At 53.1% G+C, this 21,920-nt stretch overlaps 1 protein-coding gene across 1 annotated transcript in view; it reads right to left on the reverse strand.

Annotated features, from left to right (window-relative positions):
* Positions 1-6,478: 6,478 nt before the first annotated feature.
* Positions 6,479-21,920, reverse strand: part of Elfn1 (extracellular leucine rich repeat and fibronectin type III domain containing 1) — a 60,784-nt gene continuing 45,342 nt past the window's right edge. Inside the window, exon 2 of the mRNA XM_051161121.1 lies at positions 6,479-9,571. Within this exon, the coding sequence (XP_051017078.1) occupies positions 6,808-9,297 (2,490 nt within the window). The 5' untranslated portion in view covers positions 9,298-9,571 and the 3' untranslated portion in view covers positions 6,479-6,807. The remainder of the gene's footprint in view (positions 9,572-21,920) is intronic.

The raw sequence follows: 21,920 nt of genomic DNA on the forward strand, positions 1-21,920 counted from the left end.
GTTGAGGGGATTTGTGTGAAGTCCAATGTTCTTATTGTGTCTTTATTGTGGTGATAATTGCAAATGTCTGGATGCACAAACATGCATGCACTCATGCATCAATGCACATGCACACATACTCACACATAAACTAAATAAGCCCTGCCAGGTCACAAATACATTGCAGCAGTGTGCAAGCTAGTTTCCAGGTTTTGATCCTGTAATAGGGTGGGGTAAGATGTTACCATGGCAACAGCCCGTGATGCTATGAAACTTCGCAACTTTCTATAACTCTAGATTTTAAATGTAAACTATATGGCCATCAGGCTGGGGACACAGCTCTATGTAAGTGCTTGCCTCATAAGTGTGAGGACCTGGCCATGTTGGGGCACACTTACAATCCTAGCACTGGACAGGTGGAGACAGGAGGATCTCCAGGGCTGGCTGGTCAAGACAGTCTAATGAAATTCATGAGTTCCAGGTTCAGAGAGAAACCCTGCCTCAAAAATTACAGTGGAAGAGTGATCAAGGATATCATTAGATGTGGACCTCTGGGCTGCGGACACGTGTGTGAATGCATACGTGTGTGCATGCGCGTGTGTGTAAGATGTGTGATATGTGAGTATGTGTGTGTCTATGTGAGTGCACGCGTGTGCGCACATGGCACACACACACACTTTTTTCAATTAAATACTTAAAATTCTTCCAGGAAGTAAAACAAAAAAAGGCCAAAAGCACGTCAGGTACCTGTCAGGACCTCCGCTCAGAATGGAGGGGCTGTCCATGGTGCTGAACAACACCGGCCTGTCTAGCAGACCCCACCCTACCCCCTCCACCCCCCCTCCTCTGTTGCTCTAGCCCTCCATGCTCCTGTACAGTTGCCCCCCTCTTTCCTTACCATCCCCCCACCTTTGCACAAGGCACCCCACTCTCTGCTTGGGGAGAGAGGGGACTCTTAAGAAGGGAAGGAGGCGGAGGATCTCAGTGGTCGTGGGCCAACCTTAAATTACCATGGTTATTACTGGGCAGAGCAACACCATGAGTTCTCTTTTCTTTATGTTCAGCTGTGTTCTCAGGCTTATGTAATAAAAGGATTACTTCTGAGATAAGGAGAATCAATAAAACTTATTATGCTTTAAAATACCATCGCAGGCTCCCTGGGGTTCGCAGCTCCCTCGGAATTTCTTCACACTTGCCAAGAAGGCTGCCCAGCCCAGCTGAAGCCCTGCCCCAGTTTCTAACTGCACTGACAACCTGGCCTCCAACCTGCCTCCCTGTTGAGTGTGCCCTGGGGGGTTCCATCCCCTTTTCCTGGCCCCACCTCCCATCTCAGTGCTGTCAGCTCCTGTCTTTCCTTCAAGGCCTCACAGGAGCATCTTCCTTAAAGAGTGTCCCTGTCCAGAGGAGATGGTAGCTCCCTCTGCCACCGTCCTGGCTAGCATGTTGGTATCACAGACTAGGCTGATTTCTTTTTCTTTTCTTTTCTCTTTTTTTCTTTCTTTTTTTTTTTTTTTTTTTTTTTTTTTTTTTTTCGAGACAGGGTTTCTCTGTGTAGCCCTGGCTGTCTTGGACTCTTTGTAGACCAGGCTGGCCACAAACTCACAGTGATCCATCCACCTGCCTCTGCCTCTCAAGTGCTGAGATTAAAGGCATGAACCACCACGGCTGGCTAAACATTTTTTGTTTTCTTGAGGGTTTTTTTTGTTGTTGTTGTTGTTGGTGGTGGTGGTGGTGGTGGTGTTTCTATTTTGTGCATTGGTATTTTGCCTGGATTTCTGAGAGATTGCACCCACTGAAACCGGGGTTCCAGATACTTGTGAGGATCCATGTGGACACTGGGAATCGAACTCTGGTGCTCTGGTTCTCTGCTTAGAACAACTGGGCCAGGCCATTTCCTACATGTTTGCCTCTCTGACATTGGATGTCAGCACCAGGGCCCCCTGACCCCTACTGTCATGCCACATGGCCACTGAGGAGCTCAGAGAGAGAGATGGGAGGAAAAATGGAAAGAAACGCCAGCTGTGCCCCTCCCCCGTGGTTCCTCTCCAGGCTCCTTTGGCACTGTTTCCTTCCTGCTTTGAGGAAGTTCATCTACCTCATGGTCCCCTATACTCTTTTCTACAACGAGGGTTGCTCTAGCCTCAAGAGTGGCAGTATCGTGTGTTGGTGTTTCCCAGAGTGTAGAACACAGTAGGCGCTCTATAGTTGCATGTTGAATAAATGACTGAGTGAATTAATGGTTGTCTGCTGCTTCTATACTCTTCTCCTTCAGGGAATCTCTATCTGATGTCCACTTCTCCGCCCGCCCCCCCCCCCATCCTCTAGGAAGTGACCTGCCCCTCCCCATGGCTTTGGCCTGCTCAGGCTGATGGCACACTGCAATGTACACTCTATTGATGAATTATCTCTTGCTGTTTGAGATCACTGGCTCAAAAGAAGGCTGTGACCTACACTTCGGACCCACGCACATCTATCTCCGTGTGTGTCCTCCAAGACCTCTCGCCTGCGAATGGGCTGGTCCCCCTAGCTCTGTGTCAGGCAGGAGAGGAGAGCAAACAGCCCAGGAGTGAAACCGTCACAGCCTTGAAAACAGTTTTAGAACTATTTCAACTGTGTTTAGCCTGGGATGTGAAAGGGAAAAGAACCCGGACACTCCAGTCAACTGCCTCAACTTCCCCAGCTGGTTTCTGCTTGATGTTGTGAGGCCCCGATTGGAGGGTGCAATCTTTATCTGTTGCTGTTTGTTCTGTGGAAGCTTCTGGTCTTTGTCAGTTGGAGAGGACGCTCTGCTCTCCGTGGGAAGCCCCGGCTGTCTGCCTCAGTGGGGCTTCCCCAGTCAGTTTCAGCTGAATGGGCCCTGCTTTGATGGTGTTTTGCCATCTCTCTCTCTCTCACTTTGGCTTGCTATTTGGTAAGTACACTCACTCAAACAAAAGTACAGCTTTCAGATCTCCTTCTGAGCGGTACAGAACAGGCCCCTAGGGCTGACGTGACCCCAGGGGTCACTCCCTCAGGGCTGGGTGTGGAAGCTAAGAGGCGTGTGGAGTGGTCACTGTCCACCTGCCGCTGCCCTGAGCACTGCCTCTGTGGTAGAGAATAGTGGACAGGGTCACCTGTGAGACTGTCCTGGTACCAAGAGGGATAGGCTGTGGGCACCGTGCCCACCCTGCATGGAGGAGATGGCTGGGGCTCAGGGCAGCCATGTGGCTGGCCGTGGGAAGGGACCATGGGCCGAGTTCCCATGTCCCCACTCTAAACTCAGCTCAGACACTACCCACCTAGAGCCTGTCCTCCTTTCTCCTACCCCTTCTCCAAGCCAAGTCCCGCCACTTTCAGGAGCTCCCCTCCCCCACCCCCCAGCACCCCGGCTTTCTCCCTTCATCCCTTGTGCACCTCTGAGCTGACCACTTTCTTCCATGGCACGTGGGGCCAGCCTGAGAGTTCCCAAGCTCAGTTGGGCACAGTTTTGCACACAGTAGGCACTTAATAAATGTGTGGGCCGGGGCTGAAGAGATGGCTCAGCAATCAGGAGCACTGGCTGCTCTTTCAGAGAACCCAGGTGTGACTCCCAGCACCCACATGGTAGCTCACAGCCATCCATAACTCCAGTTCCAGGCAGTCAGATGCCCTCTTCTGGCCTCTACAGGGACCAGGCATGCACATGGTGTGCATACATGAATGCAGGAAAAAGCATGTATACACATATAAATTAATAAATCTTAAAAAATTTAATGTGTAGGTCTTTTCCTAGCACCTCATCAAACACACTGTAAGGGTGTGGCATCATGTGGATCTCTGTCACCAGCTCACAATACAGCGGTGACTCCATTGATCCCAAGAGACCCTGGGAGACTAGGAACCTCTTCCTGGCCTCTGTCAGCTAAGCATCCTGCTTCCTTTTCCTGCCTCTTGCCTCTCCATCCTCGCCACTCTTCGAACCTGTGATTCTTCCACCAGCGCTCATTCTGGCACCAGCTCTCTCTTCCTGTTCCTTCACATGTGTACATGGCCTGGCCAGATGCTTAGCCTGAGAGGATGCCACCTTTGTTCTGTCTGTCCTTGGCCCCTTATAAATAAACATTTTGTCTTCTTGGTGACAGAGAATATGTTGAACAGGCCTGGTCACCTCCTTCTGTCCTGTCATCGAGCAGCTTTGCGCCCCCCCCCTTGTGTAGTAAAGACCTTTCTCTGGGCCTCTACCACCAACTCTTGATCCTATGTCCCCTCTGGGTATGACCACACTGTCTCTGGGCAGGTGACAGGTTCTCCTTTGATGCTCAGGAAGATACAGAGCTGGGAAAGGGCTGCCAGGGTTTGGTGTCTCTCTAGTCTGTTAGGCTTGACAAGAAAGTACAGGCCATGTATTCCATGAAAGGACCTGTTTAATGGGTTTACTGGCAGAATTCACTGTGGTTAGAAATCCAGTGTAGCCGGGCGTAGTGGTGCACTTCGTTGATCCCAGCACTCAGGAGGCAGAAGCAGGTGGATCACTGTGAGTTCAAAGCCAGCCTGGTCTACAAAACAAGTCCAGGACAGCCAAGGCTAACACGGAGAGACTCAGTCTTGAAAAACCAAAACAAAAAAACAAAAACAAACAAAAACAAACAAACAGAAAAAAGAAATCCAGTGTAGGCCCTGTGTGTAGCTATATGCACCCCTCCAGGGACCTGTGAGCCTGAATTAGACTCTGGTGCTGTGTAGAGCTACAGAAAGTGCCTAAAGTTGGAGGAGAGAGACGTGCCTCTGGTCCCTGAGAGTATGCAAGCAGAAGACCGTAGCTCCTGGCCCTCACTTACCCTCTCTACCCTCATCTCCAGCCAAGCTGGGACCTTGGCCTATTCGCTACAGCTCAGCAGACACCCAAGCCTGATTCTTTTCATGACTGTACCTCTGTATTTAAGACCCCAGGCCCCTCATTGGATCGAGCATGTTGGTGTCTTGCTCAGTCTTGGTCAGAAGTTCATATTAGGAGTTGTGTTCCCCAGGTGGGACACCCTCAGGGACTAGGGACTTCCGGGTGATGAGAAGAAGGACCTCAAACGAGTTTGGGAATACTGATCTGGGGGCAAGCCTCCTGGCTGCCCAGGTAAGACCTTAGGGTCCCATGGGTATGAAGGGACAAGGTGTCCCTTCCCTACACAGCACTAAACCCCCCTGGAAAAGACCAGCTCGGGTGGGAGTGATCACAGCATGAGGGCTAGCGCAGTGCAGACAGAGTATGTTCTTAACAAGGGTGATTACCGTCTCGACAGCAGGCAGTACTGAGGCTAGCCTCAGAGTTGGACTTCCTCCTATGGGCTCCAGAAATGGAAGAACCTGGATAGACTCCCACTGCTCATGCGCTGAGGATGGGGCCCACCCAGGGAAGGCCACAGGAGACAGAGCATGGCAAAGAAGGTTGGCAGGGCAGGGCTGCCTGTGGGAGGATGAAGGCTGGCTTTGTGTTGCAGAGCAGGGAGGGGGGAGTCCCTTTCCATGTGGGTGGTGCTCTGGGTATGAAAGGAGTCTCCCCCCAGACACACCCTGTCACCCTTACAGCAACCCCACCATCACCACCAGGTCTGCACATGGGCCCTGGTGTAGCCATAGCCCCACTCAGCTTCCTCCAGCCCCTTATCCCTGATCCATCCACACTGGTCCCCACCCTCAAAGAGGCTGGACCCTTCCCTGCCCAGTGCGAGCCACTGATCTTCCCATGGGCTCTCACCACTATCTGCACTCGCTTGCCTAAATGGGACCCTGAACCCAGGAAAAAAAAAAAAAAAAAAAACACAGAACACGCATATTTGCATTTTTTTCCTTTGCAGATTTTTTTTTAGTAGACATAGTCTTTTTTCTCTCTCATTTTACAGCAAACTTTGCAAATATAGATTTTTTTTTCTGTACAATAGAACAGCTACAGTGTACAACGAAGATGGGGCTGGGGTGGGGGGAAGACCACATAATTTTTTCCAGCCTGCACCCCTCTTGCCACCCCGACCTGTCCCCAGGCACAGTCTTCACCTCCCCGCTGGCATCCCACAGCCTCAGGATGCTGCCAGACAGGTGACATACCTGTCTTGGCTGCACCTCTCTGCACTCCACAGACCAGACCACATTTAGGGGGTGCCACGAAGCTAGCCACACTTGGTTGGTCATGTGCCCCACAGTAAGTGATTTAGTTCTTTTTTTTTTTTAAGATTTTCACTTTTATATATATATATTTTTTTTTAAAAAGGAAAAAATAAAGAAGAAAGAGAAGAAAGGAGGAAGAGAAGACTCAAAACAGGAAAGATAATGGAAAAAATTCCCCTCCCCCACCCCCACCCATAAGACACAGTTTTCCGAAGTCCCATGTGTGTATGTGTGTGCGTGTGTGAGTGTGTGCATGCTTAGGAGTATGTGTGTTTGTGTGTGTGCACATGCGTGTGTATGCATGTGTTTATGTGTGTGTATGTGTGGTGTATGTGTGTGTGAGTGTGTGAGAGTGTATGTGTGAGTGTGTGTGTGTGTGGTGTGTGTGTGTGTGTGTGTGTGTGTGTGTGTGTGTGTGTGTGTGTGTAGCTTGCTTGCTTGCACCAGGCAGCAGGCACATTACAGTTTACATGGAAGTTAGTATATCTACTGTTGTGGCCACCTGTGGCCTCCTCAAGCTGTCCCTGTGGGCCAGGCGCTGAACGCAGAAGCCCCTTGTTGTGCACGGACGGACATTGGATTTAGTGTTGAGTCTTAGTCAGGGATAGCTGCTGCGGATGATCTATCCTTTTTTGGTCCAATGGGCATCACGAGTTTCGGAGAGGACAGGGCCAGGCTGCCTTGGGCCCTGCGGAGGGGTGGAGAAGAAGAGGTTCAGGACTTGTGCTGGGCAGACACACCTTTCCAGTAGTCTAGGATGTCATGCAGGTCCTCGTCTTTGGCAAACTGGACCTTCTTGCGCAGGGCGTGGCCAGCCGCCATGAACTCCGCATCATCCTTGTGCCTCCGACGGCTCAGTCTGAGCCGCTCCCAGATGCTTGGAGACGCCCTGCAGGTGTACTCCGGGCTGGAGGAATAGCTCAGGTGGTGATACTGTGGGGACAGCTGCGAGTAGACGAGGTCTCGGGGTCGTGGCCGCGTCAGAGGTTCCAGGATGGATGCCTTGCGGCCACCCAAACCCTCGTGGGCGGGCGGAGGTGGTGGCGGAGCAGGTGGCTCGGCAGGGTGAGAGCCGGGGTACGAGTGCCGGTGCTCGCCGTACTGGCGACCTTTGTCGGCCTCGGCCCGCAGCAAGGTGGCTGCGGGTGTCACAGTGAGGATGGTCTCGGGCACAGGTGAGCTTTTTTCAATATACTTGGTCTCAGTGGCTGGGGCCTTATGTGTGCCGGTGGCCTCGGGCCGGAAGGGGCGAGGGCTGCGTGCAGAACCGCTGGGTGAAGTGCTGGCCCTCGGGGGCCCGGGCGCAGCCTCCACACTGTGGTGCCGCTGCAGGCCACCATGGCTGAAGGCATCTTTGTATACAGGGGACAGGAAGCTGTGCTTGCTGGCCAGAGGCTCCGACAGCAGTACCAGCTGGGGCTCAGCCGCTGACACGGCCCCTGATTTGGCGCCCTGGAAGGAGGTGGACTCAGACTTGAGTGCGTCGATGCAGTTGTTAATGATCTGGTTGACTCTGTCCACCTCCTTGGCAATGGTGGAGATCTCAGCAACCGAGCCCTGGCTTTCAGGGCCAGGCCGACTCAGTTCACAGCCTCTGCGTTCTGGCGGCTCCCCAGTGCGCACTTCAATGTAGTTCCCTTTGGTGGCCTTGGGGGTCTCGCTGCTCTCCACCAGCTTATACTGCTCCACATCACTGGTGGTGGCTGGCAGGTAGGGTATTCGAGTCACAGTCTCAGGGCCAAGCAGGGGGCCCTGGGTCAGAGGGGCCAGCCCAGGTGCCTCAATGTCAGGGCCATACCTGAGCTCGATGACGGTCTTTTTCAGGCTGCCGGCGGCTGCGGCCATGGCCTTCTTGTGTTTCTCTTCCTGCCGCCTCCGCTTGCGCAGGCAGTAGTAGACAGCGCCCAGAACCAGCACCATACCGAAGAGGCAGCCCAGGATGGTCATGATGTAATGAGTGGCCGTGGAGGGGCTGGGCACGGGGCCGGGTGGACTGGGCGGCTTGGGCAGGCAGATGGTAAGGCAGGTATGGTTGTGATGGGTGCCAGAGCTGGTGGAGACCACGCAGTACGTGTAGTTGGTGAGTGTGTAGAGATTGGTGAGGCGGATCTCCTCCTGAGGCTGGGTCAGCTTGGACACGGTGAACGACTTGCTATTATTGTATTGCTCGAGGGTGTACATGCGGTTGAACGGGCTCGGCAGCTGTACCATGATGGTGGCTGAGTTTTGGGTCAGCTGCTTGACCTTCATGGAGGGGCGAGCCTCTGTCTGAGTGACCAGTGTAGTCAGGACCACCAGGGGCGTGGTGCCGTCACCGGAGAAGCACTCGTCATCAGCGCAAGGCATGTCGCTGGGCTCTGGTGGAGGTGGAGGTGGCGAGTGTCCTGGCTGGGATCGGCCTGGCCCCGGGCGTGGTGGGCCAAAGACCTCAGCAGTGTAGGAGTCCTCCGTGCACACAGACTGCAGTTTGCTGAGGATGCTCCGCTGGTGGCCATGACGGCCCTGGCCCAGGAGGAAGTAGCCCGCGTAGACCGGAGGAGACTCACACTGCACCCGGTCATGGGTCTGGGTGGCATTGGTGAAAGCGGCCAGCCAGCGCAGGAAACCCAGCAGCTCACAGGAACAGTAGAAAGGGTTGCTGTAAATTTCACACACCGAGAGCTTGGCCAGGCCTGCGAAGGTGCCGCTGCCCAGCTGCTGGATCCGGTTCATGGAGAGGTCTATGTTGACTATGTTTGGACACTCCCAGAAGGCGCTGGCCATCACCACCTCGATGAGGTTGGCCTGTAGGTACAGGTACTCAAGCTTGCTCAGGCCCCGTAGCATACCCTCCGTTAGGTTGCGCAGCCGGTTGTAACCCAGCTGCAGCACCTGGAGGTTGAACTGGCCGGAGAAGGCCCCATCCTCGATGTAGCCAATCTCATTCTTGGTGAGGTTGAGGTATGTGAGGTTCCCAAAGCGGCTCAGCGAGGCATACTGCACGCTGCGGATGCGGTTCTCGTTGAGCCGCAGGTCCACGATGGTGTTGTTGATCTGTTGGGGGATGGCCTCATAGGGCGGCTGGTTCTGGCTGCAGATGGCCAGCCACACGAAGCCTTTGTCACCCTCGATCAGCCAGCAGTCACCTTGGGCCAGGCCACCTGCGTGCAGTAACGTGGCCGCTGCCACGAGCACCCATGGTGCACCCCACCCGTGCCCAGCCATCTTGGGACACTCTGCCTGTTGGGACAGGGTGGAGAAGGGCTGAGCAATGGGCCGCCCCCAGAGGGACTTAGGGGTGGGGATGGGGCACTGCCTGCACTGTCAGAGGTGTCCTGTCCCGAGATGCATGGCGCAGGTGCTGAGAGGGAGAATGGTTCCCTCAGTGCCCACGGCCCCTTGTCGTCCTCCCCGGTCCTGAGGTGGCCACGGCCTGCTTTCCCATGGGCCTGTGTGTCCTGGTGGCTTTGCCTGGCTCCTCTGCCTGAAGTATTCTCTACTGCAAGACAAGAGAGAAGAGAGTAAGTTCCAGAACAGGCCATGTCCAAAGTCACTGTGTGGCTATTTGAAGAAGTCAGCTGAGCCGCCCACCAGTGTCTGCTGTAAAACAGACACTGTACTTGTCCCAGATCACGGGCCTGGGCTCAGAGGGTCTGGGCTCACCAAGGAAAACAGACATCCTTCAGATCCATTTTTTTCATGTGCAGAGTGGACATGAGGGCCCACCCCCTGAGTAATCAGTTCAGAGGCGCTAATGATGACTGATACAGGTGACTGAGCATAGCCTTGGATTGACAGGGAAACAGGCTAAGAAAGGACTCAGAGTTCAGCAGTGGTAGGGCTGGCCAAGGCATTGACTTTTTGGCATTGTGCCCTCCCACCCCAAGCGCTTAGGTGTCCTTTCTCCCCAAGAAGCGCCAGCGTGCCACACCTTCTGAACTGCCTGCAGGGGGTGCCGAACACCCAGCCAATGGCCCCAGCCTGAGACAGACCAGCCTCAAGGAGGCAGGCAAGAAGGAGAGGCCTGGCACACCGAGGAGCTCCTATCCCCGTGGCCCAGCAAGCCACCGTCCTGTGGGCCTCAGTTCCTCCAGACGGATCAGCTGGCTGACCTCTGAAGCCATCCAACCTCGAGGCACCCAAGGGCTTGATGAAGCTGTCCCTGCGTGACAATAGAGGGGGGACAGCCTGGATTGTGAGAAGACAGGGAGATGGCTCAGCCAATCAATGCAATTGCTGACAAGTACTGAGTTGAATCTTTAGGGCCCGCACGGCAAGGAGAGAATCAACTCCGGCAAGTTGTCCTCTGACCCACCCCGTACAATTAATAAATAAATCTAAAAACAAAATGTTAATAATAAAAACATCCTTTCCAGGCTTAACAAAAGTGTCCCCATGTTCCCAAGGCGAAGCTCTCCTTCTTCTATCTCACACTCCAAATTTTTATACAAGCAGCCCCTTCTCCCTCATGTCTCCCCCTAGCCATGTACACTCCCAGGACCAGGACTGTGCCTTCCCACAACCCCCAGCGCCCAGAGTGCGTGCACATAAGACTGTGGGGTGATGGGAAGAGAGTTCACAGTAGAACTGGGGTCCTTTACACTGTGGTCTCCCTCTGCCCACTTGCAGGATGAAGAAATGGGTGTTAGCTTGTTAATACAGGGATTTACAGCAGCCTCTGTCACTGCTCAGTGGCCTGGCCAGCAGCCAGCTGAGTTTATTTCACCGATATTGACAGCCGCAACTAGGCTGCACTGAGGTGACTAAAATAAGGAGGGAAAAAAAATAGACACACACACACATTTCGTCTTTTCAAACATCATAAACGGGACCTGGCTCCCGAGGGAATCCGTTTCTGACTGAGAGAGATGAAGGGGACAGATTGGGGGCCCAGAGGCATCCAGGCACTGCCTTGGAGTTCAGCAGTCCAGGGTTTGTTTGGACCTTGTGCACTGGAGCAGGAAAAGGAGCACAGGACAGTGGGGAGGCATGATCCTCAGCCAGTGGGGCCTGGGAGTTCTTTTGGGAGCCTTATCCTGGGTTTTGACACCGATGTCAAGGGCCCAGGGGCGGCACAATTTAGCCACAATGCCTTGACGCCCATACGGACACCACAGAAGAGTGCAAGCCAGAGAAAGCCTAGTGGGGTTGGTCTTGAGGCCACTGGCCCGGGTGAGCGGAGAGCGTTTCTGTCCTAGCCTACAGGAGGGGTGGCGCCTGGCAAGAGATCTTAATCAGCTGTAATCTCTTGCTCAAAATAACTGAAAGTCGAGTTAAGCAGGATTACAGGCCCAAAGAGGCGCCGCGATGTCTCCTACAGCGTGCTGGCCTCCTACGCTCGCAGTTGCAAGTGTGCATATGTGGACGTTTGCGGTTCCCATGTCTTCCTAAGCATGGGTCTGCATACCTATGCTCACCTACACACACAGGACAGGCTATGTGGGGACTTGGGTCCTTTTTTTTTTTCTTTTTTTTCTTTTCTTTTTTTTTTTTTTTTTTTTTTTTTTTGGTCCCCTCTTGCCTCTTTCATACTTCTGTGCCACCATGTCTCCTCCCGCATGGCAGTCTGGTTGTTTGTGCTATGACTCACATTGTGGAAACAGCACCCCCTCCCCATCACCCCCACTGGACCTGCCAGTGTGACAGTGGGCAGGCAGAGTACGAGGGCCCCTGCCTGCAGCCACGATGTAGTCCTGTTTCTTCCCCCAGGCTTCTGCCACCCCACACCTAGGTTCGTCATCAATGGAGGGATCTTTTAGTACAAGGCAGGGCAGGAACCCATAGCTGTCCCCTCTACTATGCTCAGCCTCGTGTCCCCCCAACCCCACAAATTGACCTTCCACACTTAGTTTCACAGATCAGGGAAACTGAGGCCCAGAAAGAAAGGCCCATCCCGGGTCACACAGTGAATTGGCCTGTGCTTCTTCCGTCCAGGTGAAGGACGGGTTGAAAGGACTGGCCCAATGATACCCAGAGCCACAGGCATAGAATTAGGTAGAAGAGAGACCACATCCCGAGGGTCTGGACCCAAAGCACTGACGCCATGGAGAGCTCTAGGGGAGTAGTTAGCAAGAGAACAGGCTGAACTGCATGGTGGGTACTGATGGCCCCGGACAGTGTCCCACCTCCAACCCGACCTCTCCAGCCAATGTCCTCCACTCATCTATTCCTCACTCCACAACTTCTCGCCTCACCCCGCCATTCCCCTCTCACGCCCACACCATTCACTCTGTGCTCTGTAATTCACTCAGCAATCCACGGCCTCCAGGGTGGAGGGCGGCACGCGGACCCCGCAGGAGGGAGCTCCTTCCTGTCACTGGGCCCCCCACCACCTGGAAGAGACATCCATAAGTCCTGGGCCGTGGGCCACATTCTGTGTCAGGGTTCCTGTGCCCGTGTGCGGATGGGTACCTAATGTCAGAAGTGCAACCAGTGGGTGCTGGACCGAGTCCTTCTAAATCTTCCACCGAAGCAACCAACACACTAAACCTGTGGGCCTCCCTCCCTATCCTCCTCTTCCTGCCCTTCAAAGCAAACTCCCTAAAAAGGGTAACCCACCATTTTCACTGTCTCTTGCCATTATCTTCCCGCCGCCCCCTTCCTGCAGCCATTTTCATTCCGGATCTGAGAGAGTGATGTCCTCCTGTCACTCTTACATGTGACCTCTGGGCTGCTAACTTCCAGCTTTTGTCTTGCTCACTCCGTGGTGGCCTTTGGCACAGGGTGTCTGATGCTCACTGTGTCCCCATCCCAGTCACTGAAACTGGGTTCTCATGGGGACCTAAGGATGTCCAATGCGATCCTTTGATGCCCTTTCCCCTTCCCTGGGCCCCCACTGGTCTCCACAGCCCTCACATTTCCTAGGTTGCAGATGTGGGGCCCAATGGGGAACTCCAAGGCCTAGTTTGGGAGGGTAGATTCCACTTACAGAGTGCAGGGGTCAACCCCAGGTGCTGGGGACCAGTTGTCGACAGCTCTGACCACTGAGCTATCAGCCTCACACCACAGGAAGGCACTGAAGCCTGGGAGCTGAGGGCCAGGCCACTTGGCCTGGATGGAGATGGCAGAGGTCCCTGAGGGAGTGAATTAGCCATTTAAAGAAATGTCACAGGCAGAGATGGTGCAGTTGGTAAAGCACTCGTCATATGAGCACGGCGACCTCGATTTGGGGCCCCTTAACCTATGCGGAAAGCAAAGCATGTGACCAACCACAGCACCAGGAAGGGAGAGACACAGGAGGGTCCCTGGGGCTTAGTGGCCAGACAGCTTAACTGAAGCAGTGAGTTCCAGGCCGGTGAGGGTCTGTCTCAACAGGAGAGTGAATGGCACCTGAGGTGGTCTGGCCCCCATGTGCAGGAACACTTGCATGTGTGTGCATGTGCAAACACATCTGTACTCACATGTATACACTCAGAAGGAAGGAAAGAGGGAGGAAGAGAAAAAGGAAGGGAGGGAGGGAGGGATGGACGGACGACGGAGGGAGGATCTGCCATAGGCCAAAGGAGCTTCCAAAGATACCCTAAGAATGAGCAGAGATGATTTTTTTTTCTTTCTTTCTTTCTTTTTGATTTTGTTTTTTTGTGGGGTTTGTTTGTTTGTTATTTGGAGTTTTGTTTGTTTGTTTGTTTGTTTGTTTGTTTTTTGAGACAGGGTTTCTCTGCATAGCCTTGGCTGTCCTGGAATTCTCTCTCTATAGAGCAGGCTGGCCTCAAACTCAGAGATCCGCCTGCCTCTGCCTCCCTGAGTGCTAATGCTGACATCACAGGCATGCGCTACTGTGCCCGGCTGAGTGTGGCTTTTCTGACAGACTCTCACAGATTGACCGGCCTGAGCAGCAAGACACCCTCTGGTCTCTCCCCACAGCAGAGGGATGCTGGACCTAGAGTTTCAAAATAGCAGAGGAACACCCCAAAGGCCCATGAACAGAGGGACCCAGCCCGGCAGGGGAGAGGAGAGCTGAGGAGATGCAACTGGGCCTCAGGCCGGTGGGCAGGGCATTAGACTGAAGATCATAGCGGCTGAGTAGGAGTCCGTCGGGCAGAAAAGAAGATGAGCAGACAGGGGAGGAGGCAAAGGTACAAGGTCATGAGACCAGAGCCGTCACTCTGTAGGGGCCGTGGGGTGTTCAGGGGGACGGAGAGGAGTAGGCAGTGCCAGGCAGTACCCCAGGCTATAGTGGGTGGCTTTTAGGGCAGGGTTGGGGAGGAGGGGCCCAGGGTGATAAGAGGCAGGGGTGGGGGCAGATTTAATTCCTATCTACTTCTTGTCTTCCCTGCTCCTCATCACTTCTCTCCTCTTAGAACAAAAGACAGAGTCTTTTCGGGGCCAGAGAAACTGAGGGTGAGGGCAGAATCAAGCCTGCGCGTCCCAAGCCTTCCATTTCCAAACCCAGGCCTCAGTTTCCCCTCCTGAGTTTCCTTGGGTGTCTATAGGGGTTCATCATATAGTGAGAGGGCCAGGACCTAGTGTATGGGATGACTCTTACACTTACACACACACACACACACACACACACACACACACACACACACACACACATACTGTGGCTGTGCTCACAGAGGGCCTCCGTAGCCCAGGGCACAGTGGGGACCACGGGATGTGCTGTGTTTGTCATGGTGTCCCTACCCCGCAGCCCTTCACTGATGACGAAGTAGAGTGTGGTGTTCCAGGCTTTTAAACTTCTTATGGTGAGATTTGCATAATCATGGCGGGAGAGTGGGACTGATTGCATGTGTCTAAAAATACGGCTCTGTCTTCGATCATAGAGCTACAAGAGCGGCCAGGGCAGGGCTGGAGCTGGGCCAAGGTTTCCACTGGTGGAGTGGACTTCCCTCCCTATTTTGCAAACATCCCCACCCCCACCCCCCCCCCGCTACCAGGGGCAGCACAGGCTGAGGGCCAGGGCAGAGACGCAGAGAGATGGGTGGAAGGCAATCGATCGATAACTTTTCACTGTTCCAATGTTTTGCCAATAGATCATGTTTACTGCTAACGTCTGCCTGCCTCTGCAGCAGGGCTCCAGGCAGAACTGTCCCAGCAGCGCTCTGCGGCAGAGCCCTATGATGGGCAGGTCCCGGAGGCTGAGGCTGGGGCAGACAGGGGCCAGCCTATTCCCTTGCTCCTCAGCTCACGTTGAGGTGCTAAGGTTGGTTTGGCTGGGTGACCTTGGGAGAGCTACTGACCCTCTCTGAGCTTTGTTCAGCTGCCGAATCTGTCAAGTAGAGATGAGCTTGGCGCTCCCTCCTAGGCTGATGGCAAAGGAAGCAAGCTCCTGGTTATTCAAGCTTTCTAGAACTTTGTACATCTCTCTTTTTCTCCCCCTCTGTTCTTCCTGGATGGTTTTCTGGACCCTCCTTGATCTAAGGAGAGGCCTTGTGAACAGCCTGGGTGGACAGAGCTTATGTGCAGTCCTGCCTTCACCCAGGAAAGGCCCCCAAGGAACCCCTCCAGCTCTGAGGGTTTCTTCATAGCCCACCAGGGCTGCCTGAAGCCTGCCTGCACTCCCAGACCCTCTGACTCAAGGTCGACATGGGCAATAGTGTAGAATGGCTGATTCAGCAGCCTGGCACCTTGGGACTTGGCCACAGGGTCAAGCCTGGCATGCCCTGGACCTTGGCTGGCCCTGATTTTGTCCTTCAACTGGCCAGAAACTGGAGACTAAAGAATACTCTTGCCCACACTGTGCCCCTCTCTGTGATAGCTCAGAGGTCACCAAGGAGAGTTAAGGTGACAGGGAGACTGTCTAATGCCAGATGGCCTTGTAGAAGACCCTCAGGTCTCACCCCACTCTGCATGCACACAGCCAGGACAACTCTCTTCTCCTCCCTCCATCTGCATTTATTGAGCACCTACTGGATACTGAAGCCAACATTAATAACCTCAGTACATAGATGGGAGGGAGGGGGCGGGGAGGTGTGGGGGGAAAAGAGGTGGAGAGGCTCAGAGAGGGAAAGCCAGCCAGGCAGCAGAGACCAGCAAAAGAATCTAGCAGGCAGTTTTGCAGCAAAGTGGTCTCCTGACTCACTTGAAACTTCCAGAGGGGGCTGTGGAGTTGGAGCCAGATGTACAAGGCAACCATCCCCCCCAGGAGGCTCTGGCCTGGAGGTGCAGGGAGGGGGTGTCTGGTCTGCAGTTTCCTTCCCAACTAGAGCCACCCCCCCCTCCTCATCACTCCCTGTGGCCCTCCCTCCCTTTCTTTGCTGCTCCAGGCTGCTCTGAAGTTAATTAGGGACCCAAACACTTAATGGTCTCTGAAGCTTCCACTGGGCATCTTTTTAAATTAAAAAAGATGATGTATTGCACCACTGGAGGGAGAAATCAGTCCGCAAAGGCTCCCTGCTCAAGTGCTGGCAGGCGCCTTCGGAGGAGAGTGCCAGGCTGGTCCCTGAAGAGGACAGACAATGTGTGACCCTCTCCAGGAACTCTGCCATGGTCCCCATTGTCAGACGGGAAAGATTCATTTGAAAGCAGCCATGGGTCTGGGTGCCCCATCTCTCTCTCTCTCTCTCTCTCTCTCTCTCTCTCTCTCTCTCTCTCTCTCTCTCTCTCTCTCTCTCTCTCTCTCTCTCTCTCACACACACACACACACCACACACACACACACACACACCACACACACACACACCATAACTCTGGCAGCCAGGAGGTTCTATCTTTAGTCTGACCTGAATCTTTCCAGTTGTTTTGAGGGAAGGCCGGTTTGAGATCTGCTACTCTCCTCCAGAGTTATGCTGACCTCTGAGAGCATCTGAGCTCCAGAAAGGCCCTGTCAGGTTCTCCTGACCTCGAGAACTCTGGCCTGATTTGGGGGTGGGGAGCGTTGGTACTGGCCTGGTGGGAAGGCAAGGAGTTGTTGTAGTTGAGGCTGGCTGGTCCTGGGGGAACAACATGGGCCAGACCTCACTTTATACTGTCCCCGCCAGGCCCTGTACAGACACAGTGACTATCGCAAGCCACTCACCAGATCAGGCTGACCCTCGGGCCATTGTCACCTTGGCTGTTGGATCTGCACTCGTTCCTGGCAGTTTGTCATCTCACTAAAGATTTGGAGGACCACTATTTTGAGCTGAGATCACTAGCCTTCAGATGTTACAATTATCTGGCAATTAAAAAAAAAAAAAAAAAAAAAACACCACACAAGGGGTACTGAGGAGACGGATCAGCGGGTAAAGCTTGAGGTCCTGAGTTCGATCCTAGGACCCACATTAAAGCCAGGTCTCATGGCGCATGCTTGTAATCCCAGTACCAAGGAGGTGGAGTCAGGAGGATCTTGGGGCCTTGCTGGCCACAGAGTCTAGTTGAGGCAGAGAACTCCTAGTTCAGTGAGAGACCTTGTTTCAAAAATAACGTGGAAGGCCGGGCGTATTGGTGCACGCCTTTAATCCCAGTACTTGGGAGGCAGAGGCAGGCGGATTGCTGTGAGTTCGAGGCCAGCCTGGTCTACAAAGCGAGTCCAGGACAGCCAAGGCTACACAGAGAAACCCTATCTCAAACAAAACAAAACAAAACAAAACAAAAATAACGTGGAGTGACTGAGGAGAACACTAGGTGTGGGCCTCTGCATATAGCCAGACACCCCCCCACACACACACACAGTTAATTAATGAGCAATTAGTCCTTCAACATTACATTAATTAGGGAAATTAAGAAAACACACGGAATCTATCCCAAGGGTATTGGCATTGAGACCCGAGTGGCTGGCACCAGCATGTATCTGAGCCTCCAGCTGTCCCTCTGTGGAACACACCTCCACCAGAAACGGGAGTCTGACCTCTTGACAGAGTCCACAGCCCTGGCAAGAGGGGATGGGAAGGAGAGGCACCGACACCAGCCCCTCATACTCATAGCTGCCCACGTTCTGTTTGTTCTGAGAGCCATCAGCACGCGGTGAGTTCTGAGGAGATGAATTGAAGGCTATCCTCCTGCCTGGGGAATCACTCGGCTTTTACGGACCCAGTGGTGTCTGCAATCACTGCCACCACCAGAATGACCTGTCTCCTGGGAAGCTCCCACGGCCACCAGCCGTCTCTCAGAGGCCACATCACGTCCCCCCATGACAGGCACCAGGGGATGGCGTGCAGCCACCAAGGAGACTCCCCTGAGCCGGGTGTGGTGGTTCCCAGCTCCCAGGAGGTTAAAGCAAGAAGATTGTGAGTTCACTGTCACCAGGTCCCTGGGGTTGAGACCCCAGCCCTGCCTCCCGCAACTCTGCAGAGCGGGGTGGGGGGGTGGGGGGGGACACTGGCTTGCCCTCAGAGGGGATGCTGCCTTACACTTGCCCCTTCTGATACTTAGTGTTCACTCCACATGGGAGGTTTTCCTCCTCATGGGAAAGGGTCCGAATCGACTCTGCCAGCCCCTTCCTAAGTAGCAGCAAATGGTCCTGACAAGATGTATTGATTAATCTATTCCTTCTGGTTGATTTCTGATTCTCCAATCTTGCCCTCCCTCCCTCCTTTCCTCCCTCGCTCCCTCCCTCCCTTCCTCCACAGCCTTACACAGCTCCCAAGCATCCCCCAGGACAGTTCGATATCATCTCGAAGAGTCCCACGAGGGTTGGGGAGGTGGCTCAGTCAGTATAGCGCTTTCTGTGCAAGCAAGAGGCCTGACCCAGAACCCACAGAAAAAGCCGGGCCTGGTAGCACTTGCTTGAAAATTTAGAGCTGAGAAGCCAGAGCCAAGGGGATCCCTAGGGCTCTGTGGCCAGTCAGCCTTGCCTAACTGGTGAGTGCCAGGCTAGGGAGAGATCCTGTCCCCAAAAAGCAAGGTGGATGGTACCTGAGGTTGACCTCTGGACTCTATGTTTGCATGCAAACACACACCACACACTCAACTAAATGAACAAATGATAAGAATTGCACCACCAGTAGAGCCACGACAGAAGGAGGCCTGGTGGCACAGTCTCCCAGGAGACTCCTCACCCCTCTTCTCTCACCAAAACTGTACACTTTCTGTCACAGGTCATCATTGTCGTTCATAGTTTCAGTTCCACATCTAGGAAGACAAACACTATAACTAAATTGTTTATATATTCTGATTTTCTGATTCTTAATTTTGCTTTTTTTTGGCGGGGCAGGATTTTGTGTTGCCTGGGTTGGCCTCAAGCCAAGGGTAGTCAAGGACAACTTTCAACTTCTGATCCTCCTGCCTCCATCCCCCAAGGGCTGGAGTTTCGGGTGTGCATCACCACACTCTGTTTATATGGTCCTGATGGTGGAAGCCAGGGCTTTGTGCAGCAGGCAAGCAGTCCAACAACTGAACCAGGTCCTTAGCTCCATTTCATTATTTTCCTTTTTGAATATTCATTTTTTTGTGTGGTGGTGGTGGGGGGGAGATAGTTGTCTTGAGGCAATGTTTTTCTATGTAGCACACGCTGCCCTGAAACTCTCAATCCTCCTGCCTCAGCCTCCTGGGCACTGGGAGACCACTACACTCGACTCTGAATATCCTTCCAGGTGGCCTTGAGGACAAGTCTCTCCTGCTTTTCAAAACTGGCCACCTGATGCAGAGGAACTGCGTTCAGACTGTAAATTAAGTCTAGAGTAACTCCCACGGAAGGTTCCGGCAAGCCTCTTCGCATTGTTATTTTTTTCCTCCCTGTCCCTCCGGAAGTCAGTATTGAGCTCTTTATAATGATCCTAAATTTTTCTTGTCAAATTTTCGAGAAACTCCTCGGGGCTTCTGTGCTGTTGTTTTATTGTACCCATCTCAAGTGGGGACCAATTATTTCATTACTTGTTCCAACCACTTGTTCTTTAGCACAAATGAAAGTTATTGATCTGTATTACGTGTTTTCTCTCTGGCTCTGTACCTTTATATTAAATTCGTATATTAAATTATTTTTCAGTTGCTTCTCTCGGGTCTCAAATCACACTGACAGCAAATAATTAAAATTTTTCCTAGAGACGTTCAATTCGCTTTCCTGTCTTATTGCTATGTCTACCATCTCTTACAAAGAGAGAGGTGCTGTCTTTTCTCTAATAAAAGGTTTAGAACGGGAATAATTTTTTTTTTAATGCCATCATTTGGAACAGTCTTGGCCTGTGACGCTGAGGTAGATTCTTCAGTCAGATAGCAAAGTACCATTCCAGACCTATTTTTAGCTCTTCCTTTAAAACCAGAAGTTGGCACCAGGGCTTGGTCAAACGCCCTTTGTCATTTGTTAGCACGGCGTGCTGGCTGACTGACTGATATTATAGATTATATTAATAGATTGCTCTAGCTCAAAGCCATCTCTGAATTCTTTGTATGAATCCTGTATAATCAAGGCGGATCATCTCTCTAATATTCTTCAAATCTGAGAACGCGTCTTCTCTTGTCTTCTCAAGGAGATTTTGACGGCATTCATGGGGAAGGACGGTATGGGGTTTCGTTTCTGGAGTGTCTTTGCCACTGGGGAGTGTGTGGCATTTTCTACATCCTCCTTTAGGTGGTCTTGGCCTCAGCCTCTGACGTTCTTGGGGGGGAATCCCTGGTTTCAGAGGCGTGGGGTCTTTCTGTGAAGTCGTGTGGGTGAACATCACTAACATAGACCTAACACAGAGCATCACCATCTGGGGTTGGCCCACAGTAGGGCAGCAGACAGGGTGATTTCTGGGAACACATTAGAAACGTAGAAGGAATTGTTCTTGGTAGATGCAAGAGCAGTGAGGGGGATCATGGGGACTTTGGAGGGACACAAACCTCAACTGGGGGCCACTCTCTGCCCCAGTCCCCAGGGCCCACAAGGCTAGGCTCCAGGGTAGCTGTGCATGGACGTGTAACTGCAACACACCCCACGGGCACTAAAGATAAACAAGAAGAAATGGATAATCCTAACTGGGCCTCTGCCTCATCCCTCCTAACAGAAGGACAGACACCATGGCAGTGTCAGAGCTCCCAGCAAGGGCAGCTTATGAACTACAGCACCTGTATTACCTCCTGTTGCTCCCTAGGTGGCTCTACCTTGGCACCCTTAAACCCAGGCCCGCCGGGGGGGGGGCTCACCAGGCCACGGCATTAGCTGAATCAGCTGAGCCAGTAGCTCCATAGCATTGTCCTGGAAGCGACTTCCATGCCATCCTGCTGTGGGTGTAGAGGTGCATGTGTGGGAACTGGGGGATGGAGGCCAAGGGCCCCTTCATGCTTAGCTAGGGGCAAGCATCACAGCTGAGCAGATCCAAAAGTACCACCGAGCCCTCCCCTGGGTGCTTGACTCACAAACCTCAATGTGGAACAGTTGGTGGACTACTTGTTACGCAGCAGCAGCAGCAGCGACAGCAACAGGGTGGGTGGTGGTCCTATCTCCTTGCTTCCCTCCCACTTCCCAGCTTCCCTGCTGAGGGGAATCCCGAGCCCTCAGAGCCAGCCTGAGCAGCCCCGTATACCTGGTGCTTAGCTGGAAGTTAGCGAGGACCCCTTAAGCTCTTGAGCCTTTTGCCTCCTGATTTGGGTACCTGACAACCATAGGCTTCCTTGCAAACAACAATAACAACAACCTCTCCTCTTCTTTCTTCTCCTCCTCCTCCTCCTCCTTCTGTGTATATGGGAGGTCGGAGTTGGGGGACAGAAGACAGTGTAGGCGTTCATCCCTCAGGCTCTGTCAACCTTATTTTTGAGACTGAGCCTCTCAGGAGCTAGATAGGGTAGGCTGGCTAGCCAGAGAGCTCTGGGAATCCTCCTGTCTCAGCTCCGCAGCACTGGGATTATAAACACAGGCCTCCACTTCCAGCCTTTTCATTAATTTGTTTTTATTTTATGCTCATTGGTGTTTTGCCTGCATGTATGTCTGTGTGAGGGTGTCAAATCTTGTAGTTACAGACAGTTGGGAGCTGCCGTGTGGGTGCTGGGAACTAAACCTGGGTCCTCTG

The sequence above is a fragment of the Acomys russatus genome, chromosome 19, assembly GCF_903995435.1.
Source record: "Acomys russatus chromosome 19, mAcoRus1.1, whole genome shotgun sequence".
In the NCBI taxonomy this organism is placed as follows: domain Eukaryota; kingdom Metazoa; phylum Chordata; class Mammalia; order Rodentia; family Muridae; genus Acomys; species Acomys russatus.